General features: G+C 35.5%; 1 protein-coding gene across 8 annotated transcripts in view; it reads right to left on the bottom strand.

Moving 5' to 3' along the window:
• CUL1 (cullin 1) overlaps window positions 1–22,986 on the bottom strand; it is a 50,786-nt gene that overhangs the window by 5,440 nt on the left and 22,360 nt on the right. For 7 of the 8 annotated variants that reach the window (XM_015854941.3, XM_015854943.3, XM_085539967.1 and 4 more), the window contains 18 exons: window positions 21,971–22,145; window positions 20,794–20,961; window positions 19,854–19,904; window positions 18,665–18,755; window positions 17,545–17,708; window positions 15,082–15,244; window positions 14,305–14,435; window positions 10,738–10,845; window positions 10,544–10,650; window positions 9,295–9,343; window positions 8,608–8,739; window positions 7,930–8,047; window positions 6,700–6,776; window positions 5,798–5,929; window positions 4,609–4,701; window positions 3,308–3,355; window positions 3,144–3,226; window positions 1,630–1,735 (listed from right to left, as the gene is read on the bottom strand). In XM_015854941.3, coding sequence (XP_015710427.1) covers window positions 1,630–1,735; window positions 3,144–3,226; window positions 3,308–3,355; window positions 4,609–4,701; window positions 5,798–5,929; window positions 6,700–6,776; window positions 7,930–8,047; window positions 8,608–8,739; window positions 9,295–9,343; window positions 10,544–10,650; window positions 10,738–10,845; window positions 14,305–14,435; window positions 15,082–15,244; window positions 17,545–17,708; window positions 18,665–18,755; window positions 19,854–19,904; window positions 20,794–20,961; window positions 21,971–22,145 — 1,996 coding nt within the window. The remainder of the gene's footprint in view (window positions 1–1,629; window positions 1,736–3,143; window positions 3,227–3,307; window positions 3,356–4,608; window positions 4,702–5,797; window positions 5,930–6,699; window positions 6,777–7,929; window positions 8,048–8,607; window positions 8,740–9,294; window positions 9,344–10,543; window positions 10,651–10,737; window positions 10,846–14,304; window positions 14,436–15,081; window positions 15,245–17,544; window positions 17,709–18,664; window positions 18,756–19,853; window positions 19,905–20,793; window positions 20,962–21,970; window positions 22,146–22,986) is intronic. The other variant, XM_085539971.1, reaches the window with a different exon arrangement.

Genomic DNA, 22,986 nt, shown 5'->3' with positions numbered 1-22,986 from the left:
AGTCATCAAGTGTTTCTCACATAGGAATTTTAAGAACTATGTTACTTGGGATCAGTAAGAACAACAGTACCACCACCACCAAAATAAAATATTTGTATAACATGAAATCTTACATATGTATTTATTTTTACTGAGACATTCTTTGAGTAGAACATTTATAATCTCAGTGGTGGTTGATTCCCCAACTAAGACTGTCAAGTGTTCAAGGGACAACTAGAAAACATCTACATTGATGTGCTTTTCCTTTTGGTTAGCCCTGAAAAAGAAAGGCAACTGTAATGTGGTCTTTGAATGCCCGTTCCAACTGGACTACCCTATTCTATCTACTTTCTCTGTCCCCTCTACTTCTTAAATACTTCTACATGAAGTAATGAAAAATACCTTCAAGTTCATCCTTAGTCATAGAATTGCTCAGGTTGGAAAAGACCTTAAAGCTCACCAAGTCCAACAGCAACCTAACCATATTACCTAAACTCTAACAATCCTCTGTAAAATCATGTCCCTAAGCACCACATCCAAACTGTTTTTAAACACATCCAGGAATGGTGACTCAACCACCTGGCTGGGGAGCCTATTCCAGTGCTTAACAAAACTTTCTGTAAAAGAGTGTTTCCTGATATCTGACCTAAACTTACCCTGGTACAATTTGAAGCCATTTCCCCTCGTCCTGTCACATGTCACCAGTGAGAAGAGACCAACCCCACTGTCACTGGGGGTACTGGCACTTTCAGGTACTGGAAGAGTGCAGTAAGGTCTCCCTTCCTTTACCCCAGACTAAACAGTCCCTGTTCCTTCAATGCTCCCCACAGGGCATATTCTCCAAGCCATTCAAAAGTCTTGTTGCCCTTCTTTGGGCCTGCTCCAGCACCTCAATGTCTGTCCTTTCTGTACTGAGGTGCCCAAAACTGAACACACTACTCAAGGTAAAGCCTCACCAAAGCTGAGTAGAGGGGCAGGATGACTTCCCTACTCCAGCTCACCACAGCATTTCTGATAAAAGCCAGGATGCCATTGGCCTTCTTGGCCACCTGGGCACACTGCTGGCTCATATTCATCTGTCTGTGCATCAGTACACCAAGGTCTCTTTCCATCAGGCAGCTTTCCAGCCACACCTCCCCAAGCCTGTAGAGTTGGCGGGGGTTGTTGTGATCAAAATGCAGGACTGGACACTTGGCCCTTTTGAAACTCATACAGTTTACCTTGGCCCATCGATCTAGTCTATCCAGGTCCCTCTGCAGTGCCTACCTCCCCTCTGGCAGATCAGCACCCCCCTCCCAACTTGGTGTCATCTGCAAACTTACTGAGGGTGCACTCAATCCCCCAATCAAGATCATTAAAAAAAAAGCCACAAAGCTATTTACAATTTTCAGTCAGAACAGAAGTCTTCTGAGCAAATGCACCCATGGAACCCAAATACTAACACATAAAACAATGTAGAGGAACAGTATCATAGTATGTCTTTCTACACTTACTACTACAGACTGAAAGGAACAATAAAACTGGAACATATTTTTAGCTTCAGCCTATTGCACTGGAATATTTTTAGTTCTCCACAGTATGCTTCACTGGAATACTATAAAGCTGAAATTCTGTGTGCATTGTGCAACAGAATCCTGCAATATAAGTCACCTGAATCAGTAGTTTCCTATCTTCCTCTATATTTTTGTGTGTAGTTTCTTGCTCCTGCTTCTGTTCAGTTTTCATTGGTACATTGATGTTCACCCTTAACTTTTTGCTGTAAAGAAAAACAAAAGTTAATCAAATAAATTAGTCTATTTTCGACTTAAAAAGAAAACACAAAGCCCTCACCAAAACAATTTACACACCACACTATCAGAATTTTACAAGGAAAGTGAACTTTGGCACAATCAAAGGTTTTAGATAATACTACTCAAGTTAATTAAAAAACAGCAACAACAACAACAAAACAGAAACCCCAAATATCTATTTGGTTGTTGTTTGTGTATTCCATGACTCACTGAATACAATGGTCTCATCTGTTAGGTCAAATCAGAACTACACAGTTATACTGATGTGAATGATTTCTATGTTTACTAAGAAGCTTCTAATCAGTGAACATGAAAAAGTAAGTCAATAGAAACAAAATCACCATTTTAATTTACATTTGGATTGTGACAGAAGAGAAAATCATTAACTGTAACATGAAGAAAATGATTTATTCCATAAAGCTGAATAATGCCTTTCACATACTCTACAGAGCCCAGAGCTGTGCCATTATCGTATGTACCACATACCATCCCACATGAGAAGTGGGGCACAAGTCGCAGCACCAAGGCACTCAGGAGTGTGGCCAGTCAGTCATACTGACTGACTGTAGTGGGGAGAAGACTCATTTCTTTTTTAGCACTATCTTGTGAGTCATAACTGTAGCCTCCAATACACACAATGCAGCAACGCTTGAGCGTATCCATTAATACACTGCTGTAACTGACAAGCGTGTACGCTCCAACCTTCAGTTATTAGTCAAAAGGGTAAAAGTAGATGAAGAATATACAAGGACAGGTTTAAAATGTTTCTTTCACTTGAGATTTCATCTTCCTGAAGAAATGAATTCCTCACTGAATACATGACTATGTTCTGGTTAGTATGGTAAAACGTCAGAGTGGTGAAAGCAACTTAAAATACACAAACATTAAGAACAACACTGGTTAAAGTAAGAACGAAAAACTACTGAGAATCATGTTTAAGTTACCACAGCTGTTTACACTCTGAAGCTCTAAGGAGAGCCTGCTGATGTTCTCAAGTTATCTCTACTGGATGAATATTTAAGTGTTTGGCCTTTGATGATAGCAGAATATGAAGTATTTTGCTGACTGCATTTAAGTCACGCACCTTATAAATTATGTAAAAAATACATTAGATTCAAGGAACAAAATGGAGATGTGAAAACATTAAGGTCATGTCAGCCCTTATGACAAAATCAAAGTCAGATAGCTGAAATCTGCCCTGTTTCCTTATTAGCCATCCATCTCCTCTGAAGCTGATAAGGGGATCTATATCTGAATTGGCACTTGGACTTGGAAGCTTTCATTTCAGGAATATCAAATTCTACTAAAGTTTTTAAAGCAAACAAGATGCTACTCATATTATCCAACAGTATGTAGATGAAGTTTTTCCCTTACTTTTTATAACCAAGATACAGCTTTATTAAGGTATCTGGTTTTAGCTCCACTTCATCAACATTTGCATTTTCATCTTCCAAAACCTGGAACAAAATAAATAAACATACATTAATCAGTACATTTTGCCGACCATAAAGCAAATAATAAAAAAAAGAGGTACTTACAAGTAATTTTGATTTCAACAGTATCTGTAGAACTTGTGCCAAGATATCCTACAAAATTACAGAAAACATCAGCACAGCCAGCCAGTCATCTCCCTTCCTTCCCATAAATTAAAATGCTTGTAATAAGAATACACAGATTTACATTAAGAACTACTGAGTGCAGAACACCATAAAATGAGCCTGGGAAGCAATAAAAAATGTAGTTCACAGAAATGTAGTGAGCCTTCTTGGGTGTTAGGACATAGCACCCTGCATTGGCAAGTACCATTAAATTCTTTATAAAGACTAATTCCAAACAACAGATCCTCCCAGTTGTTGTACTATAAATCTGCTTGCAAATCACTCTTAAGTTTCAGAAATCATTTTTCTCCAAGCCATGTAAATGTAAGTACAATGACAAACTTAAGTTTCATGAAATAAGCACCTTCTGTTTTCTGATTAATATATTTTTCTTGTCTTCAGTACAATAGGAGGTTGGTTCTGACCACTGTCACTAGTCAGCCACCCAGATGGCTACACTAGCCAGCGTTCTGTGCAAGCCTGCAAAGTTGCCATTTTAGCACAGTCCAAGTCTTCTGGGTTTCATGTTGTTAGGTTTTATCTGTATGGAATTTTATTCTGCTCCAGCTACAATCTGTACCAAACACTTATTCTATATATAGATACATATGTTTGCATCCGTGCTTGCATCTATCTACAGAAATCTGCAAAAAGACATCTGTAATAAATGGCAACCCTGTGAAAGACTTCTGTATTTGCTAAAAACTAACAGCAGAGCATTTCTAAGATTAAAAATTAAAAATCCACCTGACTAGGGATTGCCAGGCTTTCCAGAAGTCCCGTCAGACCTGATTCAGAACTAAGAAAAGACACAAATGCTAAATAAACCTTGGCCCACAAAAGCTACTTGGGAAGAAGAGGTTCACCTTTTCTACAGAAGACAATGAACGACAAACAGATTTTTATATGATCAGATAAATAACCCTTGAAATGCAGAAAACAGAAATGCAACACACAATCATTTAGAAGAAATGCTGCTCCTCCTATGGTGCCCTCTTACTAAATACCAGGGGTCAGCATGAAGCTACACAATTCATTCCAGTGACAAAGCAGACTAAGATTTATCAAAAGACTAAGCAGTTAGTAATTACAGGAAAGTAAATCAGGGAAGCACATCTGCACCTTTAGGACAGAAACCAATTCTGGCTCCAAGCATATCTGAACACTATTTCTTACAATAGCAGGAAGAGCCCTGATGACCAAAAGACTCATAAGTGCAGTTAAATGTGCAAAGGCACTACCATTTTTATTTGAGTACTGTCTGTCAACTGCTGCACGGTGTAGGCATCTTCTGAGTTGTACTGCAGTAAAATTGCCATCTGGAATGTGGATGCCTACCAGATACAAAAAGCAGAATATGAGAACACACACATACTTATGGAACTTGAGCAGTTTGAAATTCACCAGTGAAAAAGTACATGCTGAAATAACTGGACAAAGGAAAATAACCAACTAGTGCTGACCATTACACACACAATACAGATACTACTTATACAACCAGAACTCTATCTTCCAGCATTATCTAAACATAAAGGCTAATATTCTGAGCATTTAACCAGCTGCTGACACTTCATAACATCTTTTCCTCTATCACTCCCTGACTCTTCCTCATTTAATCTTCATTAAATACCTACAAAGACTACTGAACTCATCCTCACAACCCTACTAAATCTAGCAGAATGATGAAACCTAATTTATAAGAGAGCAGTTATCAGTAGCTTATTGAACCTACCACCGAGTTAACATATGTTGATTACAAAAGTTCAGAGACTATCTTGTTTCTTCTCACTGTTCTGAGCTCTCCTACTTTTTGAGACAACACACACAGAAGAGTATTACATACAATGTCTTTAACAAAGAGGTTGCAGTTGTCTCACACAACACAGTTCAAAGACCATTTAAGCCAAAAGTAATATATAACATTTCTAAGTCATATTTATTTTAAACAGATCTTAAATAACATTATAGTAAACAGATCAAAGATATAATAAAGGTTCTATTTATCATAACACCAAGAACTGAAGCCAGTAGCATTATTCACATGAATAAAGTAAAGGAATGCTTAGTAGTTAAACATGTGTATACATACACACATGTTAATTTAACAATTAAGGAAATGAATATTCTGACATACAAATAACAGACTGCTTAACTCACTGCATCATTAACTAAAATTCATTTGTGCTACCCTGCTACTTAACTGACTACGTACTTCACTGTTTTAAACACATTTATCTACACAGTGATCCCTTACTGTGAAGAGAACATGTCATCTCCAAGTGAGAAGTAAAGAGACTGGGCAGCTCATCCCAAATGCATAAAAGCAGTGGAGAGCAGAGTGTGAATGCAAGTCTTCTAAGCAATCACTGCAATCAGCTCCAAAACTGAAAACATCACCAAGTGTTTTTATTGACACAACCCTACTCTTACCTGTAATGTGTATCTATTTTTGAAACAGTTGGTAACCAGTTCCCCTTTGGAAAGCTGATACAACCACGTTAACTTTCTTCCACTATGACGACTGGCATAAAATGCAGTAAACCTCTGATAGCTCCGTTCTAACTGTATAAAAAAAAGAACAAGAAAACCTTTCCTTCACCCACTACTAGAACATACTAGAACAGCACACAGGAATTAAATCTGATCACTCTATACTGTCACACTGTCTGAAATTAAAAACATTCACATTCTTCAGAACGGATGGTAAGTTTCCCTTTTAAAAGCATCACTAACAATAAAAATCTAAACAAGAATCTAAACTTCTTTAAGGAATGTGAAGCAAGATGGGAAGGTCCGTTTAACTACCATGATACTCCACTAATAACAGTTAAATTCATGTATGAAGCATTCATGTCTTGTCTATTTTCAGCATGCACTCAATAGGAAATTAATGATTCCATTATCCAAACCAAATTTATTGGATAGAGCTGAAGCAACTGCTAAGAAAGTTTCTTACGTAGAAGTATATTAAAAAAGACATGTAAACAATCTTTTTCATTGCTATATAACATTTTGAAATTTCACGGATCACCACCTTTCAACAGGAGAAGGAAGCTATATATTTCACACAAATTCCTCCCACTACTTTTACTAATTTATATTGTTCCAAACATCTTTCAGCCAAGAGAAAAATAGAAAATACATATACAAAGACAAAAAAAAAACCTTCTAATCCTCTCCAACACTCAAAAAAAAAAACCAAAACAAAACAAAAAACCTCACAATCCACAAAAAAACAACCAAACAAACATTAAACAGATGAACCTATCCTGGTAAATCCCCTTCTTGTTTATTAATTCCATTGCTCAGATGAACAAAGTTCAGATCCTTACCTCAGAGGGTAGAGCAAATGTGCAAGACTGCTGAAATGGCCATGATCCAGAACTCAGCACCTGTATGCTGAAATCCACTGGAAGGGATAAGAATGCACATTATCAGGATGAACTGCATTATCATCCTTGCTTCCACTTACTGGTCAGAGAATTTGAGTTCTAACACAAGGACAGGAAATGTTTCTGCCTTGTTCAAACTAACACAATGAAAAATCATTCAACAATATATAGTTTTTTCTTTATTCACACAGTATCACAGTCTTGTGCGGGTTGGAAGGGACCTTAGTCCATTGAGTCCAACCCCCAGGATTCGAGCCTCCTGTGTAGCAGAGAGGCACTTCTACCACTTGCGCCACAGTGGAGATTCGAACTCGGGCCTCCAGTGTTGCAAGCGGCATTCCTACCACTGTGCCACCGGGTACACACGTAACACATTCAGACCATAGAACAAAGGAATCCAGTACAAGATGATGGAGTAAGTTGAATAAGTTTAGGTTTTCTGTGACAGTCAATCAATTTTCTCATTTCTAGAAATTTTTAGCTTGTTTCTACCCCAACAGCAGACTGCTCACCTAACACACACATTTATATGTACTGAAAATGCATCACAATACATGTTGGCAAGAACAAAAATCACACAATTATATTTGTAAAACATTTTGGATATGTTAGTAGGTATAATACAAGAAATCTAAATAAAACTTAAGCCTGAAAATAATAATCCAGGTAATATAATAATATTGTATTATAATATATATATATATATATATATATATAAAATGTAGTAATCCAATGTAATATAATCTGCTTTTGAAAGAGTTTGTTTCAATGCAATTCAATTAACAGACTTTCTTCCGAAACAAAGCAATAAAGCTTTCTAACAACCTAAAACACAGCATCCTTTTTTTAATTGCTTTTATAAAAGATAGCTTAAACTATGTTGTGTTTATAAGCAAAACCATCTTTCCAATTAAAAAAAAAAGTCAGGATTCAACTTGATTTTATTATGTACCTAACTGTGAGCTGAAAAAACTATGAAGTGTTATCAGATAATAAAATACAGACCTAGAAGTCTAGTATAAAAATCTATCTTGGTCAAAATACTAACTCTAAACTTTAGGGATTATGATGTGCCAATTAAGTATTACCCTCACATACTTAGTTTTTATGTGCAGAAATAAAATAAAATTAAAAGTACTCAAAAGTAACATAAGTAAACATATCACTTACAATCCAGTGGTTCTGAATTGGTCAGGTGCTTTTTAAATTGCTCATTCAAGTCCTTGCTTACACCAATATCTTGGAACATCCGCTGTAACTTGGACGTATATTCAAAACCACAAGCTTGCTGTATTTAAAAAAAAATACAAAAACAACAACAAAAAAACCCCCACATATATCAGCAAGATGCATTTTGACAACAAAGAATGAAAACAAAGAATTCCTAAAGGAGCCCATTTTCTTAAAAGAAAACATACAAAGTTCAGTGTTTCCCTTATTCAAATCCCAACTAAACATGCTCTTCATCAGAAGCTGAAAACTGTTTTAAAAATGGGAAAGGCACATAATGAAACAGACTACTAAAAGATCATTACATCTTTTGCTTGACCTTGTATGAACAAGAATTAATTAAATCAAATTGTTCATTTGGATAACAATATCTAAGTCACCTATTGGATAAGAATATATTTAATTCCAATCTGACAGATGTGCACTGCAAGCTCACAGGAGTTTAAATTAAACAAAAAATAAAAAATCAGAAGTGGAAGAGAACTAGGCTATGTACTGTTTTGGTTCTATATGACACATAAGAAAAAGCATGAAATGACAGTACATACATCAGTGCATTCCATGGCAGTATGAAGACTGGCAACGCAGTAAGTCATTGGACAATCACAGAATACTCACTTTAAGTTTAGAGATCATGCTTGCCTCAGCATCATCACTAGCACTGTTCTGATGTACAAGTCTTTTGGCAAGCATTTTAGCATAGAATTTTTGAAACACATCTTTATCTTCAATGTATTTGAAGACAACCATCTGGAAAAATAAAAGATAAGTTGTAAGAAAAAAATGTAAGTATTTGTAGTGAAAAAACTTTAACAGTATCTGCTTCATTAGCAGGTCAAATCTGGGTGCAGTTTGAGGATTTTTTGTTTGTTTGTTTGTTTTGTGTGTGACTTTTTAAATAATGGATACAGTTTAAAACACATTAACTGTGTATTCCGAATCAACAGTCTAATTTATTCACAAATCTACATAGCCACAACTATCATTATATAAGAACATACTGCAGACACTACCGTATAGAAACCATAGTGTCTGCAGTATGTTCTTATATATGTATGTTCTTATATACATATAAAAAACTGAATTAAGCAGAAATTCTCCCTACTCACTTTAAATACACTAAGTTACTTGTATTAAAATAACATATAACTAGCAAGTCTCAGAGATATGAAGATAATTACTGAAAAGCTACTGAAACCAATCATATAAAGGAAAAAGTTTGATCTCATCTGACTTATAACTGACAAATATTACCGACTTGCCAGAGCTTAAATTGAAAAGAACAGATGTTTACAGATATCTTACCACTTGATTGAGTGTATCTTCCAATTCTGCTTCTTCTGGATTCTTCGAGCTGCAACGAAAGAAATGTTGGGGTTTTTTTTGTTTTTTACAATTCTCCAAACTGCTATTTTAAACCAACTTTAAGGAAGTATGTGGAAATTTATTTCATAAATAAAGGAAAGCGAGTTGAATAGTTTGGGGACTAAAGACGCTTAAGAGGAAATGGCGCCATGAACCAAACATTTTTGTCTTTATTTCACACAACACACATATGTAAGCATACAAAGTATGTAATTCTGAAACAGTACGTAGAACTCCTTTACCACAAACTGCTTGGGACCCTTTGATACTTCTCAGGATTTCTGGTCTTAGATATCTCTTTCTGCTTTCTTATCTGCTGCTAAATGCTACCTTCACTTCTTATCACAGGTAATTCAGAGAAAACTGCTCAGAGAGCTGGGTCTTGACTGGGTGACAGCTAATATGGCATCAGTTTTCCTCCACATTATGCTTATACATCAGGTATACTTAATATATCAGGTATATTTACACACCACAGAAGGGAAAAATCAATCCTTTTCAGAAGGAAAAAAAAAAAAGAGGCAGGAGATAGGAAAGGGAATAAAGAGTAACTTTTCCTGATTTGATTTTCCAACTTCCCTGCCAAAAAAACAGCTAGCAAACATGTCAGTGACAAAACTGACATAAATCCAGTATGAACTGGACTGACATTAACTCACTTTATCAGCTGCATAATCATTTGAAGCCAGATACCTTAATTAAATTATGAACGATGAGAAATCAGAAATGTTTTTGTCCTCAGTTTATGCCCAGATGGAAGATACAAAGAAAACAACAGTAGGAAAGCAATTGCTTTAATGAAAAAGGGGAATGTGCATCTTTTCTTCATGACACACATATATACTATAACTCAAATTTCAGAAAAACAATGAAAACAACATCTAGAACAGAAAACAAACAAACAAACCCTAGAACTTAAACTAAATTGAGCTCATATTACTATAAGTAAAAAACAAAAAACAAAAAACAAACCTTCTACTTATGTTATTCCCCCCCTCTTCTTTAAGAATTAAATTACATGTAATCTGTAGAATATTCCCCTCTAATTTTTATTTTTCATATTTAAATCAAAATTTTGTATAATTAAGTTTTCTTGAAATGCTTTGTTTCTGAAGGCACAGAATGAAACTTCTAAATCCTTTTAAAAGAAAAACCAACCTGGAATAATGTTTTGTCTTCAAAAACATACCTTTTCTTCAGTAAAGAATCACAGTATCGTGCCAGCAGCTCTGGGGATTTACTGGATGATTGGGCCATTTTTGTCACTGCGTTATTATTTATAAATCGACCACAAGCCTATAAATCACAAAAGACAGTGAAATTTATGGGAAACAAAACACTAAGAAGAGAAAATGGTTACCATTCTTTGATAGATATACTTACTTTGTCTAGTGCAGCCACAAAACCAGCATCATTGTTGAATGCAGACATGACTAAAGCATTGTATTTCTTATGGACATCCAGCACTGTCTGTACATACATTTTAGGATCCTGTAATAAAGAGAGATTACTTTCTCCTTCCTCCAAAATGGAGTTATTCCCTGGCAAAATTTTAATGGTGAAAATGTACAGTGTTAGCAGTTTACTAATGTCATGTACAATGTCTTTGACATGGCCCCCTGTAATTGACAAAACCCCTTCTTGACAAATTGGAAAGATATGGAATTTGATGGATTCAACGGATGAGGAAGTGGGTGCAAGACCACATCCAGACAGCAGTGGTCAGTGACTTAATATCTAGACAGAGATCAGTGACAAATGATGCTCCTCAGGGGTCAGTACTGCGACTGCTGTTCTTTAATATCTTCATCAGTGACACTGATAGTGGGACTGAGTGCACCCTCAGCAAGTAAACTGCATCCAGAGGGACACAAATATGAGCCAGGGGATGGAACACCTCCCCTGCAAGGACAGGCTGAGAGAGTTGGAACTCTCTGGAAAACAGAAGGCTCTGGGGAGAACAGATAGCAGCCTTTCAGAATCTATAGAGGGGCTATAAGAAGGAAGAGGACAGATTCTTCAGCAGGGTCTGCAGTGCTAAGAAAAGGGACAATGGTTTCAGACTAGAATGGAGGAGATTTAGATTGGTAACAAGGAAAAACATTTTTACAATAAGAGTGGTGAGGCACTGGAACAGGCTTCCTCACAGAGGTCGTGGAAGCCCTGAACTTGATGACATTCAAGGTCAGGCTAGATGAGACTCTGAGCTATCTGGTCTAGCTGTAGATACCTCTGTTCACTGCAGGGGATTTGGACTAGGTGACCTTTAAGGGTCCCCTCCAATTCATCAGATTCTATGATCTCATGTCCAACTAAGTATGACTAAGCACTACATAATATTGGTCAGGACTATCTATCAGGACTAGTTTATGTTCTCCTGTCAGACAGATGCTACTGCAAGCTTTCTTTAACAGCAACTAGTAATAAAACCAAAATTACTTATTCAGTCAGACACTTCCAAAAATACGATCCAGAAAATTATAAATTGGCAACTGTTATTAGAAACAACTGAAAAACATCTCTGTACTAAGAATGTAACAATGTATTGCCAATACATACAATTTAATACTGAGATCTCAATCAGCACTGACTGTTTAAAATTACCAATTCAACACATAATGGTAGCCAAATGTCTACTATTTGGTAACCAACTTATCTCACTCATAGTGCCATAGTGCACGCATCTTGCATGCAATTATTGACCTCTGCATCTCCATAAAGATGTAGTGGAGTCAGCAGAAACCATGAAAGGCAACTAGAACACCAAACAGTAGCTACTTTACAGGAGTCTAAAAAGGCTAGAAATCCTCAGTTTGTAGATCTTCAGTTTAAAAAAATGTTTCATCAAAGTTAAAATACCAGAGGTATTTGCATTCACATGGGAGGGCAGGCAGTGGACTTTTCAAGTCCTACGTCAGGGGTATGTGCATTCACCTACTTCTTGTCATAATTTGGTGGCACGTGACTTGGCAAGTTGGAATAAACTATCTACTGTCAAAATGTACCGCCACATCGATGATTTGATGCTGACCTCTGATTCAATTGAGGCATCAGAGAAGACAGTACCATCATTAATTACTTATTTACAGGTAAAAGGATGGGCTATAAATCCACAAATAGTACCAGGACCAGGGCTATCAATCAAATTCCTGGGTGTTATCTGGTCAGGTAAGACTAAGGTGTTACTCAGTGCAATCATAGATACGATCCAAGCATTCCTGGTTCCCAGGAAACTGAAGCACATGCAGGATTTTTTGGCTATAGTGGGACACTGGTGATCCTTTATACCCCACTTAGCACAGCTGCTAAAACCTTCATATCGATTAAAAAAAAAACAGCCAAGTAGGCCTGCTTGGGCTCCCCCTTCCATCCACCCTTCTCTCCTGTGGCACGCCTATATGAATGGGGGAGGGTCACAGTCCTCAACTCATCCCTTTCTCCAAACTGTTACCAGGAGGGGTGAGTTATTATCTTTTGATATCTTTTCCTATAACACCTATTTCTCAAATAAAGGCTCTGTCACTGCCCTCATCTGCTCTACAAGCTCATAGGACTATTTCATCTCCAATGACAACAGAAAAGCTGAGACATGTTTGCTCAGCCAACTGTCTGTTCAGACACAGTACAGAAACTGAAGTTAGAATTAATACTATCTAAATGTGGTAGTGGACTAACAAAGCAATGATGAAAAAAATAGCAGAGTAAAGGATACTGGAAGAAGTGGCAAGATGCTTCACATTGAAAACCAGTCAGATATAGAGTTATGAAAATATACAAGAATAACACACACACACACAAGCACACAAAGAGAAAAGGAATAAGAAACAGATAACATGATTAACAAAAAAGAAAGCATTGTGATCAGGAAGAGTTTAAGAGGATAGAGTTGAAGGAATAAATACAGATTTCAGGCTTCCATTCTCTCAAAGATTAACTTATTTCAATAAAAAGGAGATTTCACTTTTTCTATGAACCTCAAGGCCCAGGCAAAAAGAAACTTGAGAATGATAATGGAGGGATGCATAACTATAGAATATGTTTGATTTCAAAATTGAAGGTGACATCTTTGAACAACACTGAAGATTCTTGAGGTTACTTTATGATTCAGAAAACCTCAATATTGTTAAAAAGCTAAATACTTAGAACTAGAGAAGATGAATATGAACTTCAGACATGTAAAACATGTTCATCTGAAAGCATAATTTTTACTGTTGTCCATGAAGCCATTACAGACTATTGTTCTAATGTTTACTAGCACTATTCTAAGTACTATTACTAGCACTATTTCAAGAGTGTCTGAGACCAATTACTGATGGAAATGAAATCTGTCAGAAGCGAATTTAATCTTTCTTTAAATAGAATACTACCTTGGTAGATTTTAACCTTAATCTCCCTTTGTTTTATTCTATTTTTATTGTTTATTTTTTATAAGAAGTGTTGCATTGTCTACATTCAAAAAGATTAACAGAGGTTTCAAACAACTTTTTAACGCTGCTGAGACTGAACCCTAAACCCTCCTTCTCCTTACCATTCATAATGTTTTTGCAAACAGAATGCAAAAAGATAAAGCAATTCATCAAAATGTTAGAAACAGAATTTTTTCAAACAGACTCATCAAAGCCAAAATATGGAAATAAAATAGAAACTGAAATAAAACATAAAATGCTACTTATAATATGGACTTCAAATTATAATCATAGTATAGGATGTCATATTTGCACAGCCAGCTTTATGAGCAGCATGAAGTCCTGACAGATAAAACTCATAAGGAAAAGAAACCTCAGAAATAATAAATAAATAAATGAATAAATAAATGTCTGCAGTCCAGTCCTCACAAATTGAATGACCGAGTAGGAAAACACACGATGATTGGAAATCTGCATGTGAGGAGGGTTCTTAATATAAACTGGAAGCAATCATGTATAGACATATCTTTATGGGGATACTTGCATTTAGAGCTGCTTCACCACATTTCTCAATTGCAGCTAGACCCTGATTATGAATGTGAGTTTCCAGCAGCTTTTTCAGCTCTCCGAGGCCATCCTGGATTCGAGATACAAGGTTATACATACGTCCCAAGTCTGAAAAATAAGGGAAGCCAGTATCTTATTTGTACTTGCTATGACTCCAATTTGTCATCTAAAACTTGCCAATAGAGTTAAACAGTCAATGCCAATGAAAATATACATTCAATTTCTCTGATGAAAAGTAAGAAAAGATCAAAAAATTATCTAGTATACTGTCTTTCCACTAACCTAGAAAGCTAAGACAAATTCAATAGAAAACAATCTGTTTTTATATTATTATATTAAAATGTTTTACCTTTACATTGCTACTTACCAAGAAGGAAAAAAATATTTAACTTGCAGAAATATGGCTACTTCTGTTTATTCTAGTTATCTAGTTATCATAAATTAAGACTTTAATTAGTGTTATTGTCTGCTGTGCCAGAAATATGAGATTCTCCAACTGACCACCATTCTTTAAAATTTATCATGAATAGGACAGCATTTAAGAGATATGTTAATATAGAAAAGGCAATAAGTGGTGGGAACGGTAGGAAATGCAAGGCAAACGGGGACACTGGTAACACCTTTGGATACACCTCTTAATCAGTCAAAGGAAAAAAAAAAAAAAAATCACATTTAGCCATAAGCAGAATTTGTGTTATTCACAAAAAATCAGGGAGGAACCTTAAGCCTAAAAGCAATGTCTGGATTGGCGTACCTTCATTTTTATCAGCATCCAATAAATTCTGAAACTCCGTATGAAATATCTCCAGGTGTTTTTCAATAAGTACTTGCTCACACTTTCGTGCTAATTCATCTTGTGTGCTCTCATGGAGATACACTTGAACCCTACGTTGCTCCTCAAGAAGGCGAGCCTCAGCCTACAGAAGAGAAAGATAAGCATGAAACCTATATGAAAAAATCTAGTAGCAGAAAACAAACTTAAGAAATCTAGAAAATAAACAAAAATAAAATATCCAGACTGATTCTTATGGTTCACCTTAACAGTCATTTCTCTGGGAATCATGACTCCTACCATACTACTAACATAAGGAATCAAAGTCAATATTGATGATTAACATTATACACCGTTGAAATGGGTGGAGAATTACAGCAAAGTTGTTTTTCCTTGTCATTCTGAACAAAAAAGTTTATAAATGAATATCTGTTGTCAGAAAGAGAAAGCTGGTAACATGGCATGCTTACAGTTTTAACATCAGAAAACCCTCCAGCTACAGAGTTAGCATTGTTTCAAACAAATAAGAACAAGTCTTGTGCTTGCACAAAACTGTAGTTCAACTGTATAACCCTTACAAATTTAACTGAAAGTTCTCATACACATTCTCACACAGAAAAGCTTCCCAATAACCTAATAATCCCAATAATCACTTAAATTCTACCTATATTTAATTTAGCTTATCTTCCTGGCGAACCAAAATTGTAAATATCACTTGGGGAACTATTTTACTCTAAAATGTAAAATTGAAAGTGTTTATATAACAATTGTTATAAAACAATATCATGAATTATTTAAATCAATAATTCCACCAAGATGCTATCTCCAGTTAGTATTCAATGCACAGACCTTCAGTGAGAAAGTGAGGTATACCAATAGCATGCATTATTAAAATATCCAAAAAACAACAACAAAACAAAAACAAAAAACCAGCTTTCTCTACATTCTGAGCTTCAAGCAAAGTGAGTTGCTTGTCTGTGAATTTTTGAAGTTTTTAAGGTTGAGTTACTATTAAGTTCATTCTACTTGTCACTAATCCCTAGTTCTTGAAATAGCAACGACCTTCAGACAGCTTTTTACTGTGCTGAGGAATCCTGCATGAGCCATTCATTTGCATTATGAATAACTGAAATTCCCTTGTTGTTATATCAATACATGCAACTATGATAGATAGTTGAAGATGAGAGTTAAGAAACTGAAAATGTAAATGAATTCAACAAGAATGTAAATGCAGATATGCCAGTATGATTTTGAGTAACTATTATAATGCACTTAAAACTGGATTCATTTTACAGCATTACTTCTAGTACTTTTCCTCAAAAGTTCTTTTGTATTTTCCTTCATTATTTCACTGAGGAAATGTAGTAAGCAAAAAAGACATACCTGTGTAGATCACTCTGAAAACAATGCCTCCTATTTATTTCTATGGAAACTAGAACAGGTGCACGAAGCATAATAATACTATATGACATAGCATTTTCTCAGCAACGAAACACTAGTTTTCAACATAGTAACGACCATTAGTTACACCTTTTTGCCAGCGATGAACAAGCTGCCTCCACTAAAACACATCTCCTACTACCTCAGAGAACTAACATCCACTGCTTGGTCTCAAAAAATGTTCAGCAAGCATCAATGAATGCTAATGGGTACTATTTTTTCCACATGGAGGAATTCAATTCCACACACTTTCATGTCAGACACTGTTTTGTCTGACTACCCTTCTGCTGCCAGGCAACAAAATGTAATAGAATACTGGCAGGAAGGGCCAGTCTCCACCATCTGCCTCTGATATCATAGGCCAACATAAAATAGGAGGCATTATTTTCAGAGCAGCCTTTATATACAACAGCATATGTCTAAGAGGGAACACAGTCTATCTATTTCAAATTCAGCCACTAACCAGGCTAGAAATAGTACTGTTTATCTAGCTTGCTTTTAATCAACTTGTCTGGGATCTCCCAAACAAAAGACATGAAGAATTTAAATCCTGCCTTTGATTATCAGAATTAATGCATAAGGTTCAGTACTTCAAAATATTCTGAGAAACAGAATGCGAGTGAATGATCTAATTCCTCTGTGGAGGTCAGCTTACTCAGGAAGAGTTCAATAATGCACTAACACACAAGTTCATCATACAGGTACAGCAAGTTTGCAGGTCTAAAGCAAATGGTTAGTCTGGTGTCAAATTCTGAAGCCCAGCAAGAATTTGTATCTAACATCCTCTTCTGTTTTGCCTGCTAATTTTCAAACATTCATTGTGCTTACTGAAACTCACTCAGGAGACAAACCTCAGTCCAGATTAAAAAGAAAACACAGATGCAAATCACCTCGTGGAACAAGAGCTAATTGATTTTGCCTCTGTAAAATAACTGCCATTTTAAGAAACCAATAGTAAAAGTCAAGAATTTTTATTACCTTACCTCTACACATAAAATAACCTACCTTCTTCATGTACTCTGTGACTGGGTTCTGTTGTAAGAATTCAGTACTTTCTCGTGTATAAAATCTCTCTGTATCAGCAAGAAACTGAGATTCAAAGGATTCTTTATAGACAGTTAGTGTAGGTCCTTTTGCAAATGCATCGTCTTCATTCAGCCCCAGTTCCACTACAAAAACAAGCAAACAATTATAAGACTATCCTTTATTAATTAGTCTCTTGCAAATACCTTCCTATATCTGAAGGAAGCCTACAGGAAAGTTGGAGACAGACATTTTATAAGGGCATGTAGCAACAGAACAAGGGGAAATGGCTTTAAACTGGAAGAGGGCAGATTTATACTAGATATTAGGAAGACATTCTTTACTGTGAAGGTGATGAGACACTGGAACGGGTTGTCCAGAGATTACGTGGATGCCTCCTCCCTGGAAGCATTCAAAGCCACACTGGATGGTGCTCTGAGCAACCTGGTCTAGTCAGAGGTGTCCCTGCCCATAGCAGTAGGGTTAGAACTAGATGATATTAAATGTTCCTTCGAACCCAAACCATTCTATGATTCTATTAAGTAAATTGGTCACACCCCCCTCTAACTTAAATGAAGGTAAATCAACTGTGACAGCATCAGCATTATTTATTTATTTATTTTGTACTTGTAAGCAGTGGAAGTTGTTACTAACATAAACTGCACTTCCTGATATAACAGATTACAGGAAATGATAAACTTCACATTCTCAATACCTGGTTCATACTACTCTTCCATATTTCCCCTTCTGGAGTTACAGGTTATGAGCATACATATCTTTAGCAATTAAACTGATCATTAATCTGCATGGTAAAACTCTCAACTTTATGCAAATGGAAAAAAAATGAACAGTCTGTTCCATCAGCTATGTTTTTAGTTTTCTACTGTTTTCTCCTGCAAAACTGACTCATAAGCAACCAGTGCTCTTGTTCATCAATTCTCTTTTCAATCTTGACAAATATTTTATTATTAACTGTACATACATGAAGAGAATCTTATAGTAAAATAAACATAGTTATATCAAAAGTATTTAGTTCTGATAAAATTATTTTTACAACTTTTTAGAAAAGAAAATAATAAAACTTTAAAGGAATCTCAGTTACCATAAGATTGTACGACTCCACTAATCAGCCTTGTATTGATAGTTTCACCATTTCTTTCCTTTTCAATCAATTTCAATACCGCATTCGTCACCTTAGGGAACAGAGAATAAAAGCAAGTCAAGAACAGAGAAAACTTTGATAGGTCAAGAACAAGATTTAATCAGGAATGTATTCCTATATTCAACACAAATTAAGCCCTTAAAGAACAAAATGTAAGGAGACCTAAATATATAAAATTTCTACAAACAGTACTGTCAATATGCCAATACCTTACAAGTTATACAATGTGACTACAGTACACTTAATCATGAGCCATAAAAGAGTATGAATATACTTAAGATTTTTGTGTTTGTTCCCTTTATTTCAATTTTTTCATTCCTAAAAATTCTTTATTAAGTACCTAAACAACACTTCTGTGCATTTTTATACATGAAATAGAACTTGGCAAGAGCAAAACTTCAACACTTATATCCTTATGTAAATAAAGCTAATGTTCACACTGATGAGTGAAGTGATGTAACTACTTTTCTTCAACTGAAATCTAATTTGTGCTTAATAATACTGCATTTCAATGATGAAGTATTGGTAACCAAGAGTGAAATACTAATAAATACAGTATTTCATTGTGATATAACATGTTTTATATTAATCAGATAAACTAATTCAAAACATTTGGTTGACCTGAATTTCCAGTTATCAGTATAAATTTAAAGGTTCACGGTAATACAAAAAGAGACAAAAAATCCAGGCCTGTCACTTATCTGTTTTCACTGAATCTTGACTTTCTCCAATTTTAATAAATCGCTGTCAGCGTGTACTCCTGCCTGTTCCTAAAACATAAGAGCTACCTGCTTCATTTAAGACTTGTATTTTAAGGCTAGCTTTTATTTGTTTGTTTGGATTGTTTTTTTGTTTGTTTGTTTGTTTGTTTTTTTAGGATGCCAGGTGGTCTCTAAGCAATGAGATAAAGCAATGAGTTCAACGTGAAAGTACAACCATTGGAAAAAAAAAAATCAAGACAATGTTAATTCCTCCAAAATAATTATCTTTTTAACATCACAAACAAACAAACAAACAAAAAAAAACCCAAAAAACAGCAGAAGGATAAGTTTTAGGGCTTTTTTTGCACTGTAACAGTTAAAAAATTAATCCTCTAAAATAATGCTACAATTATATTATCTATATATACCTGCTTATTTAATGGCCTGAATAAGCAGTCTCTCCAGGTCACCAAGGCAAGCTGGAAGCAAGGGAAGGGAGAAGAAAAATGGAATAAAAAAGTAGTTATACAGACATGCATACACATATACACACAGTAACTTCTAAGGAAAGCTGATACAGTATGCAAAACACTCCAAATTTTTACGATTAAGTTGTGGTGCACATATTTATCATTCAATAAAACAGATTTACAGCAAAATTACCATTTATTTTGTTACTAATTCCTCCTACGTGGCTCCTTTTCTGACTGAGCGTGATCTCCCACCAGCTCTGAAAAGTAATGAACTTTGCAACTTTGACAATAGACAGCTCTTTTTATTGATGATATTTAGGCTTGCAGAATCCCTTAGCATAGGACTATTGAAATGCAGAACAAGTAAAAGACAGTTAAATAAGTGTAAAGACTGATCTTCTATCCAACACAAAGTTATTTTAGCGAAACAGTAAAATAACACCTCTTTTCTAACACATCACCAGCAAGGATGAGATCTGTAGAGGTGTACTGAATCAAACAGAAAAAAATGCAGTTTATTTCTTGTTCCCTATTTGAAGCACTTGACTGAATTCTAGCAGAAAAATGAGTCCACGCAGATGTGCGCAGATAACAGTATATACAGCAAGTATTCAAGTCAACACTTGACAATCTAATACTGGTAGTCTCACTGGGTACAAAGGGGATTAAACATCTCATGAAACATTTACATATACACTGAGTTGGTGGGGGGAAGGGAGGGGTGTCCTAAGAGGACACGGAAAGGAGTCAAACTTCTCTCAGCAAGCTGTACAATGATGCCTACCTTAAAACTTCCTGTGAACTTCCTACAAACACTAAATTTCCAGGAGCAATAGTAATACAACAAATGCCAGCAGGCAGAACGAGCAAATCACTCACTTCAAAAGTTACCTACCGAATAAATTTCATATATTCCTTTACGACCTTCATCACATTCACGACGAACCCAGTGTCGATTGAGGTAGGCACATATCCCATTGAGTACTTTGCTTGAAAACCTATAATCTTCCCACTGTTGAGTGTAGAATTTCAACACACTTTCATCCATCAAATCCTCACCATCCTAAAAAAAAAGTTTGCCAGTAGTGTTGGGTAATCTTAAAGTGAAATAGACATGTAAAGGTGTACAATAAATGATTGTTTAGTGTAGATTTATAAGAAAAGAATAAGGATTAATTAATTTATTCTTGCAATAAAAAAGCACAACACAAAAATGGCCCTTCTTAAACAAAGAAAAAATAGAAAATAAAAATACTGCACAGAAAACCACCCACAAAAGGAAAGCATAGACAAAACTCCAGAAGACACTACTCCCTTCAAGACAGCAAGACAAATCTGCACTGGAAAGAGACAGGTAGACTGATAAGTGTGATCTGTAAAATGTACCAAGACAACTATAATACGAATGTATTATAAGATACTATTAAAAATTCTTAATAAAATATTAAAAAAATAACATCTTATAAAATATAACACCCACTCCTTCTGCTGCTACCTGGGTGGCTTAAACAAATGAGCATAGATGGTAAGGTCTTCTATAGAAATTTGTCAGGTAGTAAGTGGAAACAGTTTGAATGACCACAGCAATGAAACAGGAATGCATTCTGGATAAAACTTAGAGACAATTTTCCAACTTGTAATTAATTTACACAGCTGCATACTTACAGGACTCCAAGAATTCTTTTATTGCTGCCCAAAATTTAAGTCCTACAAGTTAAAACCTCAATATTGAACATCTTCTCAAAAATAACTAGAAATCAACATCTTACAAAGCAGCCTTATTAGCAGTTAGTAAATTAGTGTCTAACATCAGGCATTTTCAACATTAGAGGCAATCATCTTCTGAGGATTACTAACATGCTAGTTATCTGATTAGGAAGTCTGGTTATACTTGTTACTGTTACAGGACAGCTTAAGTTGGCATTTGATTTTACTTCAATTACCCACATACAAAACTGATTTCAAGTTGATTCAATATACTTGCAGTGACTGCATACAGTTCTAATTTTGCAGGTACGAGTTTTCTCCTCAACTCAGCCCATCTTACTACAAATACCAATCTACTATCTTACCTTGAGTAGATTCGTCAAGTAGTTCTTCAGGAATTCTTTTAGTCGTTTGTACAATTCCAAACCCACAAACTGAGCACCTCCAGGCGTTTGACCTTTTTTTGATTTAGAAGGAGGTACTCCTGCTCCTCGTGCTTGATTAGACTGGTGTACACTAGTACAGTAGTTATAAACATGACTAACAAGGAAGTTAAGGAATATCTGTGTGACTACAATTAAGAATTTAAGAAGAAAAAAAAAAGTTAATTTCAAGAAGCTGTTTTTATATGGTCATAAATGACCTAACCATAATACATTACAAGACACATTTACCACTGTAAAATAAAAACAAAACTAGGAGAAATAGTTTTAACCAGAATTATCTGTAGCAAAACATGTAGAACACTGCAGAGTTTACAGCAAATACTGAAGCAAACACCGAATATACATAATGCTCTACTTAATAAGGCCACCGGAAAACCAGTACAGTTTGTTGATATTCCTCCAAAGTAATAAATGGAAATCACATTGTATGAAACACTTCATGCATGTAAGCAAAGTGGAAGAAAAAGCACACAAAAAAAACCCCCAAAAAAACAAAAAAAAAAACCACTTTAATTCAACTGGATATGGACTTGGATGCTACAAGAAGTTACTCTGATGGCTCACTCAATAAATTATTAGCCGACAAGAACAAAGGTGCTAAGCAGTTACACTTCTGTTGAGTCTGAGGGTAGCTGTCTCTGTGATATCCCTTGTTAGAATAGTGTTGTAGTAAGTAATCTAGAAGGTCTAACATGGTTTTAACTTATGTTTTAACCAATGAGCCAAGCTTTAACCACACTAGACAGGCTTTGCCTGTGATATGCCACACACTAGGAAATTAGTATAGCATTACAGTATATTGTATAGTATAGTACTGAAGTATTGCCGAGATGTGACTTTTGTCTTTTCCTTCTGAAAGACCAGCACAATAAAATGGAAGACATCTGCATGATTAAAAAAAAAACAACAACGGAATCAAAACCCTACAATATAAG

The sequence above is a fragment of the Coturnix japonica genome, chromosome 2, assembly GCF_054131305.1.
Source record: "Coturnix japonica strain WE chromosome 2, WE-NBRP24, whole genome shotgun sequence".
NCBI classification, from domain to species: Eukaryota; Metazoa; Chordata; class Aves; order Galliformes; family Phasianidae; genus Coturnix; species Coturnix japonica.
This window is presented reverse-complemented; position numbering and strand designations above follow the sequence as displayed.